Consider the following 22,469-nt stretch of genomic DNA (forward strand, 5'->3'; position numbering starts at 1 on the left):
TTTTTGGAGCGTAGAATAGAGGAGGTAGTGCAGAGTTTGGAGCTGTAGAAAGTGCCTGATTTAAGCACATTTTTTTTTCTAAAAATGCAGTCCGAGGATTGATATATTGTTGAAGCGGCCGGGTGTAGTGTCATCCGTGTGTCTGCAAGTTAGTAGCCATGCGGTTTGTTGTGGCTCGGCTTTTCACCCGCCGAGAACAGATCCAGTCTGCACGGGTCTGAAGGGGAACGTGTTTTGCAAATGCGGGGAGAGGGCCTGTGGATTGCTGCATCCCTCCTTTGCAGTTGCCTTCTGTCCCTGAGCACTGCACCTCCTGGCTCCCCATCAGTCCGGCCGCCGAAGGGTTAACTCTCCCAGCTCCACCAAGCCTCTCTCTTTTTTTTTTTTTTCCTTTTCCAAGACGGCGGAGGGATACCGAGCAGGGCCTGAACGTGGTGCTGCGGCCCGCTTTTGCAAATATGTCTGCCTAAGGGAGACCTACAAGTTACATTTCGGGGGAAATTTGAAGGGACAAAATCCGGATTCCCAGCGGCGGCGCGCCCCCCCACAGCGGACACTAGTGAGCAGGGACCCCCCCGAGGCGGCCCCTGGACTAACTTGACCGCGTTGTTGGATGTTAAAACGGGAAAAAGGTACAGGGATTAGGCGGCTGCTAAAAGGGATAAGTTGGGATGGCAGAGGGGTTGCTGGGTCGGTGTTCGCGCTGTGGTATAGGGGTGGCGGGGGGGGGGGCGCAGGCATAACGCACTGGGCTGGCTGTGTTTCCATGTTGGCGTTCTCCCTTTGGATTGGGAGGGGGCAGCTCTCACCCTCCAGGGGCTTCTCAGAAATGGTAGGCGGTGTGTGAAAGTTGTTCTCAGTGAGTCGTCCCTGACGGAGAGGCCGGGCCGTATTGTGAATTAATATTCACAACCTACGAATGGATGGATGGATGGCCGTAGTTCGCGGATTTGGACTTGCAGCGGGCTTAGGTTTGGTACCCCCAGCTCTCAGCCATGACTGCCGATCGCCTCTTCCCACACATCTATTGTTCATAGCCCGGGGGTGAGTCACTGTTTTTTCACCATGCTTTGCAGTGTATTTTTTTTTGTTCACCTTGAACACGGGGACGCTACTTTTGTAGATGGGGAGGCAGGCGCTCTCTCTTCTCGCCCTCCCCTGGGGATTGGCAGGAAGTGGTAGGTGGGACTAAAGGGGAGCTGGAAGGAACTTTGGGAGGGTGCAGTATTGTTTTGAGAAGAGAAGTGGCAGAAGTTGGAGGCAGAGCTCCCCCACCCCTCTAAACTGGAGTGACTGACTGCAGCAGACAGGCAGATGTGTGGCTGTGTGTGTGTCTGCAAGACACTGCCCTCTGCGCGTGCAGCGTGCGCTGCTCGGTGATGTACAACACTGCCTTTGTCTATTGGCTGATAATGCTCCAAAACACAGAAACGCGATACCCACCCCCTCTCCAGTGGCCATTGGGATTACGCTAGCAAACTGTCCTTTGGTGAACTTCAAGGCACTGCTACAAATCCATAATGTATCGCGTCCATCCACCAAAGGAGACCCACTTTACACATAAGCATGCCTAGTTCTCATGCCCTCCGCGTGGAACTCGTCCCCGGCCCGCCACGCACTGTATTCTTCGTGAAACTGATTTTTGTATTTAACTACATTTAGACTCCTCGAGGGACTTGACGACTGTGGAACTGTCAGACCATTTCGCGGGCGGCTGGGGTGGGCAAGCTGTATGACTTTTTCCAATGCATTCCCTCTCTCCTGGACTGAGGCGATGGACTAAGCATTACCCCCTCACAGCTGTCATCACCCAGGATGTTGATGGTATGCGAAGCAGCAGTTTGCAGATGCAGTCACTGCATTGCCTGGCACACTTCGCTTTATTAATTGTTTTGGCGATTTGCATGCATGTGATAATGGGGTGCCTGATCCATGTATTTTAGGCGCATCATCAGTCCGTCCGTGTGTGTGTGCAATATTTGGGGGAGGGGGGGGGGCTGCCGCTGCTCACACCTCTCCTGAGCAGGGAGGGTAGGAGGACCAAGGCTCCCGACTCCTTCTAACCGTGCCTCCCCCCTCTGGCTTCTTGTGTGCAGGTTCCCCGCGGAGTGGCTGACATGAACCCCCAGCAGCAGCGGATGGCCGCCATCGGGACGGACAAGGAGCTGAGTGACCTGCTGGACTTCAGTGCGGTACGCTACCCTTCTTCGAGGTCTTCTGATTATGGCTTCTCCTGCACGGTAAAGCGAGCCACCCCCGGCGGGGCCGGCCTCACCCCTCATGTCATGTCTAGACTTACAAGACTTAATGACGTTATCACCACGGGAGGCATCCCCACGCCCACCTTGACCCGGAGATGATTTAATCTCATTAACTTTTGTTAAGTTGCTTTTTTGTTGCCAGTTGTGTTCGTTCTCAATGTTGGGTGCCAGTGCGTATAACAGAACACACATAGGCAGACTGTGTAAGCGTTATGCATTTGCCGGCGTTCCTTTCTGCAGTCGGCTAACGTGCACCCCATATTGTCAATATTGCACTTTGTGCAGCTGCATGGGCAGCTTTATCGTTGCGTGTTCGGTACTTTGGGAGAGCTGTTTGCACATGCCAGGAGTGTCAGAATCAGCTTATTATCTTATATGCGCTGAGCATTTTTTTTAAACCTTCAACCATGCAATTGTTTGAGCTCTTATATTTTTCTGAATAGTTCGTTTCAGGCTCCAGGTCCTTAATGACGTTCGGTGCCAAGGGAGGCTGTCTTGGTTTTGCATGTGTGTGTGTGTGTGTTTTGTTGTGGGTTTAATGCTACTGTTTAACTGCACGTATACAATGCATTTCTTGAGTTGTGGGAGTTACAGAATATTTGGACTTCCTCTCTGAAGGTTTCCAGTTTTGCAAAATAAGTTCTCCTTTACTTTTTTGCAGATGTTTTCCCCACCTGTCAACAGTGGGAAAACGAGACCGACGACCCTGGGGAGCAGCCAGTTCAGTGGATCGGGTAAGACCCTGCACTCCTCTGGAACGTGTTTTCTAGCTTGGTAAAATACACTGACCACCAGCGTCTTATTTTCCTGCATATTTTAATATGTTGATTTGATGAGCAGCACTGCTGTGTTTTTTTTTTTTAAAGAAGGGTGCTGTTTGGGTCCGGTTTGACAGCTGAAGGGAATGGCCACTTGGTGCTGGCAGTCAAATCTGGCAGGTGTTAGTTCACCTCGCTGCCACCCCCTCGAGTTTTCTGTGGTGTTTTTGAATGCATGTCTGCTTTTACAATTGATCAAACGGTTACTGTGTTGTGGTAAAACTGCTCTGGATAAATGTTTTTGTAGTGTTTGCTACAGCTAGCGGTGTTGAGTTTACGCGGGAAGTTGTTGTTCGTGATTATCTGGCCGACATGTCATCGGGAACGGAGAGCAGTGTTTGTCGCTACCACGAATACAAACCTTCCAGTGTTTATGGCCGTATAGCAGATGAGCACATTGGTCGTTCACAGGGGAGGACACGACACCCTCTTAAACTTGACCCAAGCTCTCGAAGGTGGGCCCATATAACGCTTGTTTGAAAGGGCTGCCCAGTGAGCAGTGATACCGTAGGCCTCTACAGCCAACGCAACCTCCTCCAAGAAAGAGGCTCCACTGGAATCCTTACTCTCAATTGTTCCTCCGCCATCAGCTGTAGGACTGCAGAATAGCCCTCGGTGGAGTATTGCACATGCTGCAGGTAGGGGCAAAGGGAACTAGAATTGTTTTTCTTAGCCCCTTCCAACTCAATTTCCCAGTCCTTTTTTCCTACCAAAACACGCCTGATTCGTGCATGCAAATTGACCGTTTTCCTATTTGTCTGTGTACATTTAAACTGTTTTTAATCCTGTATCAATTGGTCCTGCCCCCGACCCCCCCCCTTTTATTCATTGGATGCAGTTTATTACGTGCGATCAGCTTACTAGACGTGCCCCAAGGGATGGAAACAAATATTTTCATCTCCTGTTCTCTCCCTTGCCTGCGCTTCCCCAGAGTCCACTTTGCTTCGAAGAGCTTGTAATTTCCTGCACAGTCTATTTAGAGATTTGGAAAAACAAGCTTCTCTTTTCTGTTACGTTTAGAAAGAGATCCACAAAGATTAATTTTAAATTGATAAAGCCATTTTCTTGTCAATTTGAAAGCACTTATGTACAGTACTTTAATCTTTTCATCGCCACATCCTTTCATGTATATCCTTTATAAATGCTGTTTTGCTGAAAACTAATGACCATCATTCGTTGGCGAATTGTAAGTTTACAGACAACTCTGATCAGGATTAGCGTTCTGGATCACTCTTCGTTTTCTACACGTAGCATGTCCTAGCATGATAAGGCTTGTTGGGGTTGGTCGAAAAGTAGTAGGTAGGTGAAAATAAGTGTCCTGTTTGGAAAGCTTTAAAGGGCGTTGCACATTTCGACACCAATGAAAAGCCAGGTAGCGGGACTCCTAGGAAAGTTAGAAGGATCTGTCCTTTCCTTTACTCATCCGAGGTTCTTAATTGGATTGTGAAGGTTTAATTTGAAGAGTTTAGCCAGGAACCTTCTGGCATTTCTAGAAGACTGTGGGTTGTGCGTTTTTTTTTTTTCCGTCTTGTGTTTTTCCACACAGAATTCCAAGGGATTTTCATCATTTGTTTGTGTGGTTTATATCGGTTCAGTTAACAGATTGGAATCTTGGTGCAAATTTCCTGAATCCATGTCTGTTTGCTCTCTCACTTGTCGCCCTGCAGCAGAGACGCTTGCTAGTTTGGCATAAGGAAGCGCTTAAAATGTACCCAAACGCCTTAATTCTATTAAATTCGCAGATGACAACTGTTTATTTTAAAATGTTTATTAAAGTCTACAATCTTCTTGTGTTTCCTGTGTTGGGTTGTTTTGCTCTTGGTCTGACAGAGGAGATCCATTCTGAGGTCTGATGGGTGTCATTTACGGGCACCATTTATTGTGTTAGAAAGTGCCCTGTTGAAATGTACACTAAGTCGATATATGGGTGCTGCATTGGTACAAGTATGTGAGAATGTATGTACGTCTTGATGCCCATTGTGACAGAAATGATGATCCAAGATCGTTGAAGTCATTCTTAGGTGCTGCAGTGCTCGGCCAGGCTGGCACGTGAAATACAAATGTTCTGTTCTAGCACATGTTGCTGATCTGGCTGTGTTGTCAGTGAACGCTGTGGCAATGACCTGATCAATTAATCTAGCTTCTTTGGGGTTCAATTGTATAAATGTTCAGTACACATTGCTAGTTTCTTGTTCAAACCGTCACTAGCGGCCAATTTAACTTTTCATATCTGTGCAAATTGTTCAATGTTGTTGGTAAGTGGTGTCTCAACAGGAGTTTTTGCCTTCTTTCAGATTTGTTTTTTTTTTCCACCTGTAGTAAAACGTTTCTTCCTAAAATGTCATAGTCTAATTAATTCGAAGCAATGTAAGATACTTGATGTTGATGCTGTAAACCGGAGGTGCACATATTTTTAGATATTTTTTTCTTCATGTATGTGATTTAATTCTGTGCAATTTAAATATATTCGGTCTCTAGACGTATCTTAAGAAGTATACCTATTTTTGGAGGCTGAATCATGAAATTTGAAACACAAGACTTTTTTGCTGCTAGCTTGTTTTGCGGAAATACATGACCACTAGCCATACATTTTAGTGGGCCGCCCCACTACCTGCAGAGGAGTTCAAACCACTTTGCCCTTGCTAGAGGCTGCTGGTAGCCTCTGTGCGCAAGGACCTGTTTTCTGTGGCTCTTCTAGATGTTCTCGCTGCCTCCTTTTTTTTATTTTTATTTTTTAATGCCCCTCGTGCCTTCTAATGCATCCCTGTGTATTTGTATGCCTCCCATGCCTCTGATTGCACCTTTATGCTTCTGACGCACCTGCTGTGCCTGTGCCTTTTTAGTACTCGTTCAATAGCTTTCAAACACTATCTTCTCAAAAGACCTTTATGTGATGGTAGACTATGCCCCTGTAGAAACCTAGAAATGGGTTAGCGGACTTGCCCTCGCTGTAGGAAGCGCTACATGGCCATACCGATGGTAGATGAAAGGTCTGAAAATGGCAGCAATTCATATTGCAGTGCTCCAGTTTACATGAATGTGATGTGGGGCCCATAACGCATATCTCTGAAGATCCTGCTCCGAGCTGGTTGTAGTATTGGTAACATTACCATTTCAACACACTGGTTCTTGAAGTTACAGCCGCACGCACTGATTGTTTTTTTTTTGGAATGTGGGCGTTGAATGCTGAGTAATCTCAGTACTAAGCTTACACTATGTGATTTATGAGATTATATGAAACTCCCCAGTAATGCAACCACAAAAAGATCTGATTAGATTGCCTTCTGCAGATAATACCTACCACCACTCTGTGGTTCTGTTGTATTCGCAGCACATGTGATGGATGTGACTAGAAAACATTATTCGTGCAGAGTATACTGATGGGGTGATATGTGCGTGCGTGCGTGCGTTTAAAAAAAAAAGTCTTCTTTCGATTTTCTCTTTTTTTTTTAATCACCAACCTGGATAATGGATGTATTTGTCACATAGAGACTTGAAACGACACGCGATTTGTTTTCATTTCTTTAAAAATCGGACTGCTGGGGTCTACATAGTCTATACACATCAGTGTTTTTTTTTTATTTTTATTTTTTTAGGTTCCTGACTATAACTTTTTTTTCCAGATAATTTTCTAGTCCTGGTTATTGGGAGTGCCTTCAATAAGCCAAAACCGTTGTCGTCGACCCTGAAGATAGGTTACATGTGGGAGGGGCCCACAACCTGCGAGTGCTGCTGGCCATTTTACCCACTTTTCGACATGCCATGCTTGTCCCTATGGTCGGTCCCTCTCTTCGCCAACGTCGCTTTCCTCACCCACACGCCGCCTCGCAAACGATATTTTGAAGCTGGTACTGTGCGTTTTAGGAATGCAGGTGCTATTTCCAAGAGCCCTTCTGAACATTGATGGCCTGTTTGCAGCTCCGAACGAGCTCCTCCTAAAAATGTCTTAACCAAGTGTCTTCCGCAACTTATTATTGTTTTCATTTTTTAAATTGAGGTGACATTGCTTTTTTTACTTGCACTGAATTCCCCCCAAAACGAACGCTGACAAAGCCAAGGGTTCTGCCATTTGCCAGGCACTACCACAATATACCACTTTGCCGCCTTATGGCCATGTACTACTATTGTGGCAGTACGTGCAACATGCCTTTCCAATGCGTACATAAAAACCGGAGCCTTGGCTTGTTTTTATTGCAATGCTACCGGAATGGCCATTTTAGAATCTTTACTACGCCTTCACCCACTGCACCTATTGTTCAAATAACCAATGTCTGATTCCTTTGCAACAACCCTTTTCCTTTACCACTCCTTCACACAAATTCCAGTAGGAAATCTTTCGCTTGTGATCATTAATTAATACCTGAGCGCAGGCCCGGGATTCGAAACTGAGTTACTCTGCATTGTCTTTCTTCCAAGACAAACGCGTTTCCCCTGAGCTATTCTTCCAGTTTATTGGAATGGTCTAAGGGAGTGACTTCTAAAAGCTGCATTGTATAAGGGTTCTTAATGGTTTGATTAAACATCCTCCATTACAAATCCAGGCATTTCGTGTTTTTATTTTTCTTTTCATAATGCAGTTTGCTTATTATATGCCATTTTTTTTGTCCGTCTCCCAGTTGTCCCTGGTTTGTGTGGTTTTTGATTGGGTTTTCATCCTCCCATTGCTGATTTTAACTTTCAGATTTTGTTTGAACTTTTCAAGACCTAATACTTTGATCATGAAACCAGCTGTCTCGACTCTTGAAGCCCCTGCTGGGGCCCTTTGAGAGACTTGGGGCTACGTTTTGGGGAAAGCCGAGATACTGTTTCCAGTAGCACCTGCTCTAAAAGCACAAGTGCAGTTTTATTTCATACTTTCATGGACCAAAATGACATCTGTCAATGTATAAACCTTGTAACTTGTAGCCCCCAACCCCACCTCTATTTCTACAAATGGGCTTTGATTATGGAATGAATGTTGAAATCTGACATAAACACATTTTAATCGGAGATGGGCCCATGTGTGTCTGAACAAGTATGTTTGAGAAAGCAGAATTGAGCCATTTTAGAAGTGACAAGTATTCGTCTCATTTTTGTTATTGTTTTTAAAATGTTTTGACTGTGCCACCAAAGGCCAGGCCACAAAATGTGTCTACTTTAACTTCTGGCTGAAATAATTGACATTACTCCATGTGCGTCAACTCTTCACATTCGATAGGATTTGAAAATATTGAAAACTTTCTCTACTGGGCAGTCGATCTAGTAAAGAACTTTTAGATACATTGCAAAGCACATTCATACCCATGTTCAATCATTGCACCTGGTCCTACCCTGGTACTTTTGCAGTAACATTGCTAACTACTGAAGTGATGAAAGAAATCCTTATGTTGGGATCTACTGCAGGTATCTACGGCAGAAATCTCCCTTTCGTAAGCAACATCTTACACTCTGCCACTCGACTAGCTGAAAAGGCAAAGGTGATTCGTCTGCTGACCTGTGTCCACCTCAGTTTTGTAAATCCTACTAAAAATCACTTGATGACTGGGAACAAACTGGATTTAATGAATGTGTTCTTTATTGCTGGGACTCTATCAGGGCCCCTCAAAGTTTATGTATACTTTCTCCCTTTAAAAGTTAAACTGGCCCGTGGATCTGGCAGTTTTCTGCCCGATTTCAATTTTTGCCATGTGTAGCCAATCTCTTGGAAAGATGGGCGAAACTTTGTAGAGGCTAACAATTGACTAGATACACATTAATCTGGCTTCTGACATTTGCACGAAACGGAGGCTGTGATTACTTCTATTCCGAACAAACCTCCCTAGAGGCGACTGTGGCATTTGGGCTTTGATTCTGCTTGACCTCTCCACTGTGTTTGCTATGGTCTGCCATTCCATCCGTGTTGATCGTTTTGCAGCCAAAGTAGTTAAGGACCCTGCCCTCAGTCACCCAAGGGTCTCCCTAGGCCCATTTCTGTAGTCTGTGGAACATAGTTCATGCAGTTTTTCACAGGGCTCAACTGAACATTTGTATTTTACCCCTACTCTGAATATACGCTAATTTGGTGTCTGTTTATAATTATTCTAAGGACCCACATCCTCTTCAAACTTAACATGGAATTAAAAGTATCCTATTCTTCACTGTGCCTTCTCTCTTGCAACAAATGAACGAAAAAAATGCATTAAAATATTTCTAAGTCTGAGATTCTGGTGGTCAGAAATGCAATAGCACTTATCATCTGAGTTAGAATTGTGGCTGTACGTTTTCTCCTTCTCCTTCGCCTTCATTTCTACCAATTTTCAGATGGATTCCAGTCCCAGTATTGTCTGCCTTTTATCTTTCCGGTCATATTAAAGTCCATCTATAAGGTTCACCGGGCCTTGCAGGGCCATGGCCACAATCCCTCGGGTTCAAGCTATCTTACCCCCTCCTAGGTTGAGGCCTGCACTCAGACTCCTCATCTGCTCCACATTCCCAGATTGAAGACATGTAGAATGGGAGACTAGGCGTTCCCTGTGCTGCCCTCTGGGATGTGGAGCAATCGTTCTCTCTCACTAAGAACTTAGATTGACCAAACAAAGCTCCACAAACTGGCCTCTTCCACAATAAGTGATACATTGCAGGGGTCCAATTTGGAATTCTAGAAGCATGAGCTGCAAGTAGCTCTTGGGCGTTAGGATTTTCATCTGACCTGGAGCATGACCCAGGAGCTATTAGTGCTTGAAAGATACAGGAATGTGCATTTTTTTTTAAAATGTATTTTTTACAAATTGTGGCATGCACCTAAAAATGCACGTGTGAAACCCTCTTTCTATTGCTCAGTCTTGTACTCTGTTGCTGACTTTTTTTAGTTAAATACTGTCTTTTGCTAATTTGCTTTACTTTTACGTTTTACGTTCGATTTTAAATTGCTTTCCCTTTATTATATTTTTTCCATCTGTTCTTGCACCTTGCTGCTAGTTCTCATTTAGTCCTTCACCTATCTTTTCCGCTACATTATAACTCTTACCACAACATCTTTTACTGCATTTATCTACTTTCTCTTTAGTGGCACAACATTTGTCTGGGCTGCCACCTTTTTCTGTAATATTACCCTGCTTACTCTTTCTCACTGCTGCTGCCTCAGAATAAGGCACTAATACATAGCATACAACTAATCTAACTTCCAAATGAGAAGCGACTATAAATGTGTCTTCTGTACATATGACCATTCATGCTTTACTAATGCACCTTTTATGCAAATTCCCAGATGCATAGTGTAGCGAGATGGAGTAAGGCGGCCACGATAGCATTTTGGCTATAGACTTTTATTCCAATAAAGAAAATAACCTGCTTCCTATTTCTAGAGCGGTCTTCTCTCACCACAGAATACCTTGTTTGTTTGTCAGGATGCAAGTCTTAAAAACCAATATACCGTCCTCTGTCCAAACCAACTACTCTATCACTACCACTAAGAAATAAACCAAAAGGGATTCAGTGACTTATTACAGCCACCAAGAGAATGTCTCTCTTTTTCTGGTGAAGCAATCCAGTCTTAGGCTCACTTAACATCAGCTTCTTGCAACAGGGTCTGATTTGCCAAATACACTTGGACGAGGAGGATGACTCCCTTCTTCTGATCTATCTGGAAGAGTTTTGAAAATATTGATAGTCCTTTGTACAATTCTTTATAAGTCTCTTTACTTTCTCTCAAGGATTTGCAAAAGAGTTGAGGCTTTATGAACTCTTCTTCTTAGTGCTGGTCCTTGGGACTTTTTTTATTTCTTGACTATTGTGGAGATTGCTTCTTGGCAGTTCTTGGTCCTTTCGGTATCTTTGACGTGTTGGTTTTCCCACTGTGACAAGGGAGTTCACTCCTCAGACACTATTGAGATTTATGGTTTTTCGGGTCACCACTGTGATGAGGGAGATAATTCCTGAGGAATACTTGACTCTTCCCTGGACCCTGCCCGGCTTTCTCACAACTCCGTTAGCCACATCTTCACTGGGGAGTGCTACTGTTTCTTCCCGCGGTCTCAGGTCACTGTTGGTTCTGCACATATTCAGCACATATTCTTGTTTTCCTCCACCTTGGTCTGTTCGACTTGCTGCAGCCGTTGTGGCCACGTTCTCGGTGTGTTTGTAGGGGCCCACATGGAGAGGCCACGTCACCACTGGATTCTTCCTTCTGCAGCGAGTTGGGCTTATTCTAGCTTGTGCGATTCCTCTCGGCGGCTTCTTCCGAGACTGATTGTCTCTCGACATTTAGAACAGTGTGGATTTGAATTTCACGGGCATTGCAGAATGGATGCTAGCTTCCCTCACTGCTCTTCCTGCTGCCGAACATCTCTAGCCCTTCTTCGGTCTTTACTTTGTAGCGCTGGACCAGCCCCAGTGTAGCATCACTGTTTGTTGTCACTTCCTCTGACGTTCTCTTCATGCCTCCCAGTGGCCACCTTGTCTCAATACTGTTGTACTCCCTTCTACTGTTGTTCTCTGTTTCTTTGGTTTTTTGGTTCCCTCAGTCCTATCTGTTCTTAAAGGTGGGATAGGATGGGAGGGGAAGAGTCATCGCTAGGGCCATGGCTTCTGCGTACAAGGGTTTACAGAGGTCTTTCACAGAACAAGAGCCCTTCTCCCCCCGAGGGCAGACTCTCCATATGAGGTCATCCTGCTTTTTAACACCCCTAGGGGCACCATTGGGTAGCAATCTCACCCCACTCCCCTAGCCCTATAGTGGGTAGGGCTTCCCTCTGAAGAGAAGAAACAGGATTCCGTGAATCGTCGCAATAATTAATATCAAATGGGTATTTGTGTTGCGCCATTTGCCTTGGGGAGCCACATGAAGCTCCTGGTAGCTGTTGGTGTCACGCTAGCTAGGCTCTTTTAGGCGTTATCCAGGGGCTAAATAGTTCCCAGAAATTCCGAGCCTGGAATTAATTACTAAACCAAGTGGTTACCTTAGTGCAATGGCAGTGCTTTATTATGTTTTGTTGTTGTGATTTATACCATGCACTGCTGCCATTTTCGTGGTCTCCAGGTGCTTTGGCATACCTGAAAAGGAAGGAGGGCTGGGAGGGCTTAATTAGTGGGGAAGTGGTAGAGAGCTTTGATATACTGTTGGTAGTTTCAGTTTGGAGAAACCACTTGCTGTGCTGCGTTTGTTTTTAGTTGGTGCAGGTTAGGTGTTTGTTGTAGGAGGGGGGTGTGTGTATGTGTGTGTGTGTGGGGGGGGGGTGATTTTGTGAGTAATTGGTTTTCGTTTTCTGTATTGTGTTCAGTGGGGTGTGGAATTGTGGGGGTTTTTAGGTTTCTGCTGTGGTAGAGGTAGGTGGGTGTTTTTGTTTGGTGTTTGAGGCTGGGTATGCAGGATATAATTGGGGTGGTGATCTTAAACCTACATTGGAATTAGGTTTATTGTCGCTCAATATAAGACTCTTGTGAAGCGTATCTTACTGTGTAAGAAACCCCTGGATCCGCCAAGAGGAACGCTTTTTGAATAATGTAGGACCAGTGTCCCAGAGGCAACGAATTGCCATGTCGTAAATTACATGCAAGAACTCTTAATCTCTGGGTTGTGCTCCCCAACAGGTTTTGTGGAAACCATGGTCTTCTAAAACCAGTCTGTGGAGGCTCGAATGGTGTAATCTACAGAATTATTTGGTCAAATAGAGAAGATTGACAGATCTTCTATGCATTCACAAAGCATTTGGTAATTGTGAACCCTATTTAGAACGCTATCCATCTAGGAAATGTGGCTATACCATGATAAGATTTCATTTAAGTCTGTTGCCTATTCAAGCAGTTTTTTGTGGTAGAGAACCAATGTGGATAATGGGTTATGTCTGCATTACCAGAAGTCTGAGAAAACGGTAGCCCGCATTATTCTTGAGTGGCTGAAATTATCCGGCCTTCAAGAGAATGTTTTAGGAGCTACGTGAGAGACTTTAGAAATACCTCATATGAAATGTTATGGTTAGTCCTGCAATCTTTGTCCTCTTGGAAGATTAGGAAAATTGTATACTAGTTTTTGCTAAGATTAAATCTATTGTGATAATTTTAGTAGAGATTGTTTTATGAGATTGGAAAATGAAACGATTTTGGTTATCGTCAAAAATGAGATGGATGATTTGTAAATAAGGTTTTTTTAATAATTGTGGAATTAAGTGTTCTGTATTGTCTCACAACATTTATGGAATTATGTCTTGTAATGTTGGTGTCATTATCGATTTGTGTAAGGTTTTTTTGTGTAAACAAAATACACAATGAAATGATTAGTTAACCGACACTCGAAGACAAAATGCACGTTTGCCAAAACATAAATAGTGGGGTGATGATAAATCAACAAATACAAACATTGGTGAGTTAACAAGGCAGCAAAATCTACACTTGGGACACGCAGGAGCAAATAAAATTGGGTGTCCGTTACCTGAAAGTAGCTGTTGCATGTGGTACAACCTGTTCTAACTTGTTGCCAGTGCTGTTTGTAAAACGATTGACCAACAAAGTGAAACCCGAGGCAAGAACATGCTATTTGTGTTGGCATCTAATGAACGGTTTGATGGAAAATAGACTATACGTTTGCAGTGAATGCTAGTTTTTCCATTTTGGTCCTCCCGTCTCTGTGAGATACATTGGTGTTCTAAACAGTCTCTTACACGGGAGCCGTGCATTTTACTTCAGTTAGTTGTTGCTGGTGAGAGGCATCTACCATAGTAGCATTATATGGTTCTTTAAAACTTCTCCTGGACTGAGGCACAAACTAACATGTTTTCATGTTAGCCTGGTGTATGTTGTGCAACTTAAACATGAAAACTGGATTCACTAAACTGCTGAGTGATCCCAGACCAAACTCATGTCTTAAGAAAATTGGGCACAGGTTGTGTGTGTTTGTGTTTCAAGTGATTGCTGAGTTACAATTGCCCCATTTAGTAAGATTTGGGGTGCTTATGGAGAGTTGAGTGGGTGAGTGACTTTATGCCTGGTTAGGCCAGCAAGAATTGATCCACCAACAGGGAAGCAAAGCTTAGTGTGAGGATTCAGTAATGCTAGGCGGACAACTTCTTGTGGTTTTCTCACAAGCATTTTATCAAAATAAAAAGATGTAAATAAATCCTCAATAAACCTCCTCTATCACAAAGTTCCCTACCTATTCTAAGAACGAAGGGGGGGTCACTCCTAGCATAACCAAAACTGTCCCTCACACTAAACCATGAACGCATTCAAAGTAAACGATAAACCACATTAATAAGTAAATATCAAACCACCAGTAATTCAGATGACCTTCACCTGTCCAGGGTAAATCCCTTCCCCAGGATTGTTCAAAGTCAATTTCCCCAAATGTTCAAAAGGAAAAGTAATATCTTGAACCAGTTCTTGTAAGCTCCAAAATGATATTAAAGTTAAACAAACAAAAAAATCCATGGGTAACAGTTCTCCAACTTTTTGATGAAAGTTCCCCATGCAATTCCAGCTGAGAAAATGGCACCAATGGTAATCCTGGATATCCTCTTTACAGGATTGTTTTGCCACAGTTCAAAGAATAAATGTACTACTTCAACAACCTAAGTATTTATAACCTGTTCAGTGTCTTTGGTGTAATTGTCAGGCTGCTTCTTCTTAGGGTGTTGCTTTCCTTTCGACAACCACCCTTCTACTACTGGTACTGTTGAACCAGTCTCTGACTCCACATTATGCTATTACTTCAACCACCTTTAATGTAACATCCACTGACCGTTTTCTACACAACCACAGTTCTGGTAGTTCTACTTCAACTTTGTACTTTATGATTGTTAGGCACTTTAAAGACCAGCCTTTTCGACCTCCACAGTTAGGCAAAGTACTCTTCTTTCCTACGTTATAGGAAAAGGGCAGCCTCTTTGCCTCTTCTGTCCGTTTTACTGCCACCAGTATAATCTATCTTTGCTTCCAGACTGCTTTTCTCTAAGCTGCAACGGTCTCAGCATTACAGATTGTTGACTTAATCTTTGCACGAGCACCCAGCTCCCTTCCCCAGCTTCATTCACACCTTCTTGGTTCCAGTAGCTACGCTGAAGCTGTATTGCCACACTTCCAGTTTAGGATAACAATATCACACTTGTATCAGAGGACACTGGACCTTTAATAACTTAGCAGCCTCAGAATTCAGGTGGGCAGATTTCAACAGGGCTGGCTTTCACTATATAAAGGGTTTGCCTCTTGGGTTGGTTAATGATTGTTGTTCTCGTCAGCTCACTAACTTCTAAATATCTGTTCTTGATGTTACAAGGGTCAATCTTCAAAAGACAATCAGATTTAGGTACACACAACCACTCTTTGATGAAGATCTTTAACGAATCGTACACAATTATTTTCCCACTTGTTAACACAGAGCTTTGCTGTGACTGAGGTTGGGAGCTACAATTGTTCACACGCAACCTCTCTGTGATGTAATAAGTCTTGTAACAATTTCTGAAAGTCAGCGTCAGAGTGATTTAAAAGCATTCCCCTTCTTAATTGGAGACACACAACCACTTCCGTAACTTCTAACAGTTTAACAATGGGAAATGGAAAAGCTTTTCTTGTATTGCAAGTGTGCGTGATACGTTTCCATTGTCAACAACACTCTTCACAGCGTCTAACAGTTTCTACTCGCTCCCACTCTTATGCAAATTAATATGGAGCATGTAACAGTTACTGGCAAGGTTTTCAAAGTGAACCTGAACAGAGTTCACTCGCCAGCTCCAGGAACACTACGTTTGCGGCCTGCCTCCACTTCCTGACAACTTCTTCTCCTTCTGCTGCCACTTTAGGCAATCTTTGACCCACACCCCTCTGCAACATGGGTGTCTCCGGTCCGCCCTTGTTAACAAGGAGTCTCCTTCACTCCTCTGTTCCTCGCCTGGCTTCTACATGGGCCTCAGTGTGCAATCGGAGCCGGTGCACCTGGCAAGATCTTTAACTTCAGCACGCCTTTCTCAGAGCAGCCTTGGCAAGGCAGGGTTTGTGAAAACAGGACCCTCTCAGAACTTGCAGGTGAAATCTGCTTTCCTCTTGCCCCGGCGTCCCTGAAGTGACCACACTTTCTCATGCTCTTCTCCTTCTGCTACTACTGCCAGCCTTCCAGTTCCTTCCTGCTTCCCCCTCCTGCTACAGCCCTTTATGCCTCTCGATGGGGGCAATTGATTTCAGGTGCAGGCCCTTACTGTTAATTGTCTGACCCTGGCGGTTAGGCCTACTTGCCTGTTATCCACTTCTACATGCCTTTTCAGCCCTCTTCTTCGTCCTGGTTCCTATGGGATTCTGGGACATGTAGTTTGTTTTAGAAAAGTTAGATTTTTCTGCATCTTGGTTATTTTTAAGGGTAGATTGAATTCCCTTATTTTTAAAAGGGGGATGTCAGGTTTCAACCTTATTAGAGGAAGAAGGTGTAGAGAAAGCAACACTTTCACCATTCCTTGTAGTATCCCTTTGGTATTGAGGAGGTTATTTGGTTTTAAGGATACAAACGATTTGTTCTTTTGGTGTAATATGTTTGGATAGTATAACCGTAGGTGTTACCACCTTAGTTTTAACAGGAGGTTGAGAGATATTAAAATGACAGTAAACCATAACCTCTTCTGGCAGAGGAAAAATACAGTGCCTCATCCCACAGAATCTCTTCACTGTCCTGGGCCTCGTCTCCACCCAGGTGATCCTCCCGCAGTACACCACCCCCAGGGTGGGATCAAGAAGAGTCTGCCCTCCCAAGGCCACCTGGGAGCAGACTTTAGGCAGGGTTTTAGAGAGGGATCGGCGGGATTCTTCACATAGCCACAAATAAGGTATCTTACCAGGCGTGGGGAAAACGCTTCCAAGGGAGCAAAGCAGCACGATTCACCAATCTTGAATGTGGGGAAAAGAGTGAAACTCAGTGTTTGACTAAACACACTAATTTAGAGTAATAGTAAAAGCTCGGAGCTCTACAGGAAAGGGGGCGGACTATGATGCAGACCAGAGACTGGGAAAGGGGACAAACTGGGGTGGAGGAGCTTGGAAGAGGCGACCCTGTTCAGCAGGAGGCACCCATCCACCAGTGATGTTGGTTGGTGCAAGAGAGGCTAACCATAGCTCGGAAGCGCACCAAAAAGAAGCTCTCCAACTGGCATTTGCAGGGTGACTTTTCCAGAAACCGAGATGATCCTAAACTTTGCTGGGTGCTATATCCTGTATATAGGGTATGTGGAAATGTTAGTACTTTGAGCTGGAATCAGCAGCTTGTGCTTATCCAGGTGATTTGGGTGATGATCTGCCCCCCCCACCCCCCCAACCGATGCCTCTCCATTGACTATGCTGTATTAAGCGTAGTCCAAAACCTCTGTATAGCCAAATGTTGCCAGTTCTGGTTTGGAGATGGAACTGCTTTCCGGATGGGACTCTGGTTCTGATCGCTCAGGGGAATGAAGAGTTACTCTTCCAACCACTCCACCCCCGGCATGTTCCATACTTATGACGGGCACTGAGTTTTGTGGCAGAATGTGGAGCGCCACCTCTGAGCCAGTGATTTCTATGCTGCCCTGGCAGCATCCCTCATTGTGCTCCTGTGCAACCGGCTTCTTGCCCTCGCTCCCTGAGTGATTCCCTTATTTTGTGTATCTACTTTTCAAATCTGTGTATTGCTGGATCCATGGCACATCCTATGGTAGCCTTGTTAGAACACGCTCCTGCTGTGACAAATGAGTCCACTTCTGGCATAACGAAGTGCTGCCGGGCAAATGACACTGTGCTGAAACTTCCACTCGAGAATCGAAACCTGGGAGCTTATTATTCTCAAGGTGTGCTTTCTATTGAAATTCTTAAGCTTAAATTTGACTCTACAGCAAGAATTCATATTATCCAGAGTTTGGTTTAAGGTGCATAGCATTCTTATAAACTGGTGCACAGCCGCTACCTGCTCCTCCCCCCCCCCCCCCCATGCAGTAGGAGGGAACCTTTGCTCATTGTAGTTCAATTAAGTAAGGGGAACCAGGAATGAAACGCAGAGTGGTTACAAACGTTTATTCAAATAATAAACGGGGTTAAAAAAAGGCCTTACTGTCCCTACTCTAGAGGTATTTCCAAAACTCAACCAAAAATGAAGGGTCTGCCCTAAGATGTCCAAAGCAAAAATGTTCTGTGTCCGAACTCCTATGCTAGCCCTTGCATACTAAAATTAACCCTTAAGTGTTGTGTGTTATCTCTGGCGTGAAAAGTACATAAATGTTAAATTCAACTCCAACAAAAAGATTTCCACTGAGCTGGTCACAGTTCCTGGGAATGGTTCCCTTCCCCAGGTTTCTTCCAACAAAACAAAAGTTCAAATTAATACTTAGTTCCATGTAGCCCAAGAGGTTAACCCTCTCCCCTAGGCCTTGCAATTCACTCATGTGGAAATAACACCCCTACCAAGGTCCTTTCCACATGTAATGCATTTAAAAATCCTAAGGGCATCAAACTTCTTCGAGATTCTTCTCTGTGTCACAAATGCAATTCAAAATCCGAAGACCTATATCTTCCTTCCTTGGGATTCTCTTTACGCATTTCCACTATTTGCGTGTGGCTTCCAGACTCGCATAGCACCTGGTGTACTGCCCGGCTAGATTCCTTCACAAGTGCCTGGTTCACTGTTCTGCCAGGGCTTCTCACAAAAGGTCCACATGTTTCTCAATTTGGTGTGTGTGAATTAAACTCACGTCAGGTTTCAGCCTTTGCCAGGCTTTTAATGCCCAAAGGATTAGCGACCGTCCTCTTCAAAGCATGTTAATTTTGTCACCTCTGCAGGGCTGTCCGCCCTCACCCACAGTGCACAGCATTTGCCGTGAAGCACCTAAGCGGCACACTTTTTTCCCCAGCTGGGCTCACCGGTTATGTGCAGTGTCCCTTGTGAGCTTCCATGTTTGATGCAATTTGCCTGCAGGTTGGAGAAGCGGCCTGTCCTTTCTCTGCTCTTCGCCTGGCGTCCGGGGGCAGCGTTCCTCTGATGCGCAGGCACAGCGAGAGCTCTGACTCTCCTGCTTCTCCTTCTTGGCGGTATCGGCAGTCCTTCAGCGTTGGGCAGCACTCGGTCTGCTCCTCCCTCATCTGCAGGCCTAGTGTGCAGCTGGGCTCTGCTGAGCTATTCCTTCTTCCAGCAGGAGCTGATCTGCTCCTGTCAGTTTCTCTCATCCCTGTAACAGCTGTTGGGGTTTTAAAGATCCTGGCACAGCACCCCTCTTTCCAACAACTAGAGCGTGTTGTTGGTTTCCAGACTCTGCAGATCTTCATTCCTCTATCCCTCGTCCCAGTTGTGTAGCTTGAGTCGTGACTATAGGGAATTATCAGTCGGGATTGCCGTTTCCTTTTCTACAAAACCATGTCATAAAGGAAAGGAGGGGATTTCCCTAAAAGTGGAAAAACTGACAGCATGGCTCATCTGACAATGTCTCAGTCCCCTAGTGCCATCCCCTGGCAACAGGAGAGGGCCTATCCCTGGGAGAGGAGTGATTACCTAATCAGATTCATCACATAAGACAAACCTCATTTGCTTTTAGAACTGCGTGTCCTTCCGTTCATTTGTGACTTGTTTTTTATTTCCGTGCCCCCCACCTCCTTCATGTACAGAAGTGATGGGTCAGTGCAGCGGCTCTAGGAACCCTCATTGTCTTTTGGTCTCTTTTGGATCGTGTATTCACTATTTGGTTCCATTTCCTCGATGTCTAGGCATGGACTTTCTAGTCTGGTATTTCTGCATTGAATCTTCGATTTAATAGCTGTGATGTCCTTGCAACTCTTTTGTGTAGACCCCTTTCTGTCTTTAGTTATCTGTTATTGCAAGCGTCTCCGTGTGGGAAAAATGGAATGAAATCTCCATACTTCTCAACTATTAACCAGAATGCATTATTCACCTACCCTAAATGGGCGAGCTGTGCCGAACGAGCCCCCTTACTCCCACCCCCGAGAGCACTCTACCACAAATGCACATTTTATTTAAAAAAAGGTGATACCCAGAATATGATCAGATTTCATAAATGTTTAAACAAAATGACAGTTGGAACGCGTTTGCGATTGTGCGCATCGTGCCATTGGCATCTTAAAGCAGCTGCTCACAAGTCTAGAGAGAGTATTTCTTGTTGTTTGGGCCAGCACACGGGAATGAGTTTCATCAAAATGTGTTTAACGCGCACCGCTTTATCTCCTTGATATATTTTAATGGGTGGTTGCGTGGTAACCTACTGGTTCCCCATTACAAAATGCAAGTGCTGCGGATGAATATTTTAGTCCGTGATAACTTATACAGTACATGTGGGCTTGCTCGCCATACGCGTGCCACGTTAAAGTCAACCATTTATTTGCGTTCTTATGCGCTTTGATTGCATTGTTAAATCCTGTTTGTAATATTGAGTGTGTTGTATTCCCGTGGCTTTCAACATTTATAGGTAGCTATGAGTTTACCCGCCGTGTTTCCAAAAATAAACAAATATGTAATTGTCCATGGCCCATCATTCCTGAAGGGCGTGCCTTGTTCTTGATCTGCAATGATTTCTGATGCGTGGGGTAATGGCGCATTGGTTTAGTGGATCTCTGGAGAATCAGAGTTTGTCGGGCCCGGGGTTGGCGTGTATAGCGTGTATGTGTAAACGGGAAATCGATGCAAAGGCAACTGAAGGTACGAGGCGCCCACATATGGCTACTGATGATCTATAATTCATTAAGACCCTCTTGTGAGTGATAATGAACACTTTATTCAGAAGGTCATCAGTAGGTTTTGAAAAAGTTCAACGCCTTTGTCTGCATAGTCTCAAGTCTTCCCGCTTGCAGAAATGCGCTAATATCTGACCACTTTATACTCAGTACAGGATTGAGGTGCAGTTTATCCGGCTAGCACAAGATCTCCATCTCTAGACTCTATACTCACTCGATCATCAGGATTTCATTCCCCCTCTGTCTCTCATCCATCCTTCCAAACGCCCTCCTTTTCAATTAATCCACCCCTCGGTGACCTATCGCCATGCTATAATTCGATCCTAAAATCTTACCCTTGGCTGTAGGTTTGAACTGTTTGCCTTATTTGACCGATCTCTTTATTTTTTTTTTCTTCTCACTTATGCTTTTTTTTAGTTCTCTGTGATTCTTGTGAATTTACTTGGCTTCCTCATAGAGTCCCGTCTGCTGCCTTAGTTTGTCTATGAGCCTCCCAGGTGCTTCCACCTTGTCCTTCCAGCATTCCCGACTGAAGAAGGGAGGGGGCCCATTTCAACATGATGATGATGGTGGGGGGGCACCCCTCGCTAAGAGTGGAAACCACCTGAGGTACTCATGGGGTGCATACATAATGATGGAGACAAATGCAGCCCCGGGTTAATAGCTGCCAATTATTACGAGACGGCCAGCCAGCAGGGAGCTGAAACACTAAATACCCACTGATTATCACCACATCTTTTAACACTGGTTCCTCCACCTCAGTCCCTTGCTTGTGAAGAATGTTTAGCTTTTCAGTGGGCGTTAAGTGTTTCAGCTCCCTGCTGGCTGGCGGTCTTGTGGTGATCGGGGGGGGGGGGGGGGGCTCTTAACACAAAGGTGTATTCATTTACTTTAAACACGCGCTTTGCAGTGCTCAAGTCCCAAGCTTGCGACGCGAGCACTGCAGCCCCTGATAAAAAAAAATATAGCAAAGAATCTATTGTCATGTTATAATACTAAAGACTGGCAACATGGGAGCAGTTGTTTTTGGGGCGGGGGGAGGGCCCTGAGGCTCGAGGCTCCTTTCATTTGAAAGGGTTGAAAGCCCTGATGCCATCCCTGCACAGTAGCTAAAAAAACAGCCAGTTGAGCACCTCTCGTTAAGAACAATATGGATTTAAACAGACTTGCTTATAACATTTTCTATAGAGCTAACCCTGAAAGCAATTTAAAGCAAAGTTCTGAGTGCAGTTTACAAAATAAGATATACGTTTTAACAGCCAATAGAAGGGTGAGCGAAACAGAATGCTAGACAGACAACTCTGAAAAGCTTGGAATTTGCATTGACAATGTCATTGAGCCATGGTGGGCAGATGTGATCGAGTTAGCCCACAACAGTAGGATCACACATTGTGTATTTGAGGGTAAGGTAGGTTACTTTATTTACAAAGTAAAACCCTAGAGCTGGTGGCTCCTCCCCCTTTTGAATTTGTAAATGAACCACCGTGAATTTGTAAATGAAACTTAGTAGAATTTTGCTGAGTGATGGAAACGGGCAAAGCCAAGAATGCACACTTGCTGCAAAGATTAGGTGTATGATGTTTTTCTGAACTTAGCAGGACCTCCAGTGAACAGGTTCAGTCCTTCACAACATTGAGTAGATAGAACACCTGATGCGACTATTTTAATTTTGGTATTTAATATTTTGGTTATCTGACCGTAACCAGTACACACTAAAAAGGTCAATTGGAGAAAGCAATTTGCCAAACCATCATCAGTT

At 44.5% G+C, this 22,469-nt stretch overlaps 1 protein-coding gene across 5 annotated transcripts in view; it reads left to right on the plus strand.

The window, feature by feature from the left end:
- Positions 1 to 390: 390 nt before the first annotated feature.
- Positions 391 to 22,469, plus strand: part of TCF12 (transcription factor 12) — a 1,064,187-nt gene continuing 1,042,108 nt past the window's right edge. For 2 of the 5 annotated variants that reach the window (XM_069624899.1, XM_069624897.1), the window contains exons 1-2: positions 2,097 to 2,240; positions 2,923 to 2,995. In XM_069624899.1, coding sequence (XP_069481000.1) covers positions 2,118 to 2,240; positions 2,923 to 2,995 — 196 coding nt within the window. In that variant the 5' untranslated portion in view covers positions 2,097 to 2,117. Of the gene's footprint in view, positions 633 to 2,096; positions 2,241 to 2,922; positions 2,996 to 22,469 lie in introns of those variants that run through there. The other 3 variants (XM_069624898.1, XM_069624900.1, XM_069624906.1) reach the window with 3 other exon arrangements.

This window comes from Ambystoma mexicanum, chromosome 11, assembly GCF_040938575.1.
Source record: "Ambystoma mexicanum isolate Mex_15411 chromosome 11, UKY_AmexF1_1, whole genome shotgun sequence".
NCBI classification, from domain to species: domain Eukaryota; kingdom Metazoa; phylum Chordata; class Amphibia; order Caudata; family Ambystomatidae; genus Ambystoma; species Ambystoma mexicanum.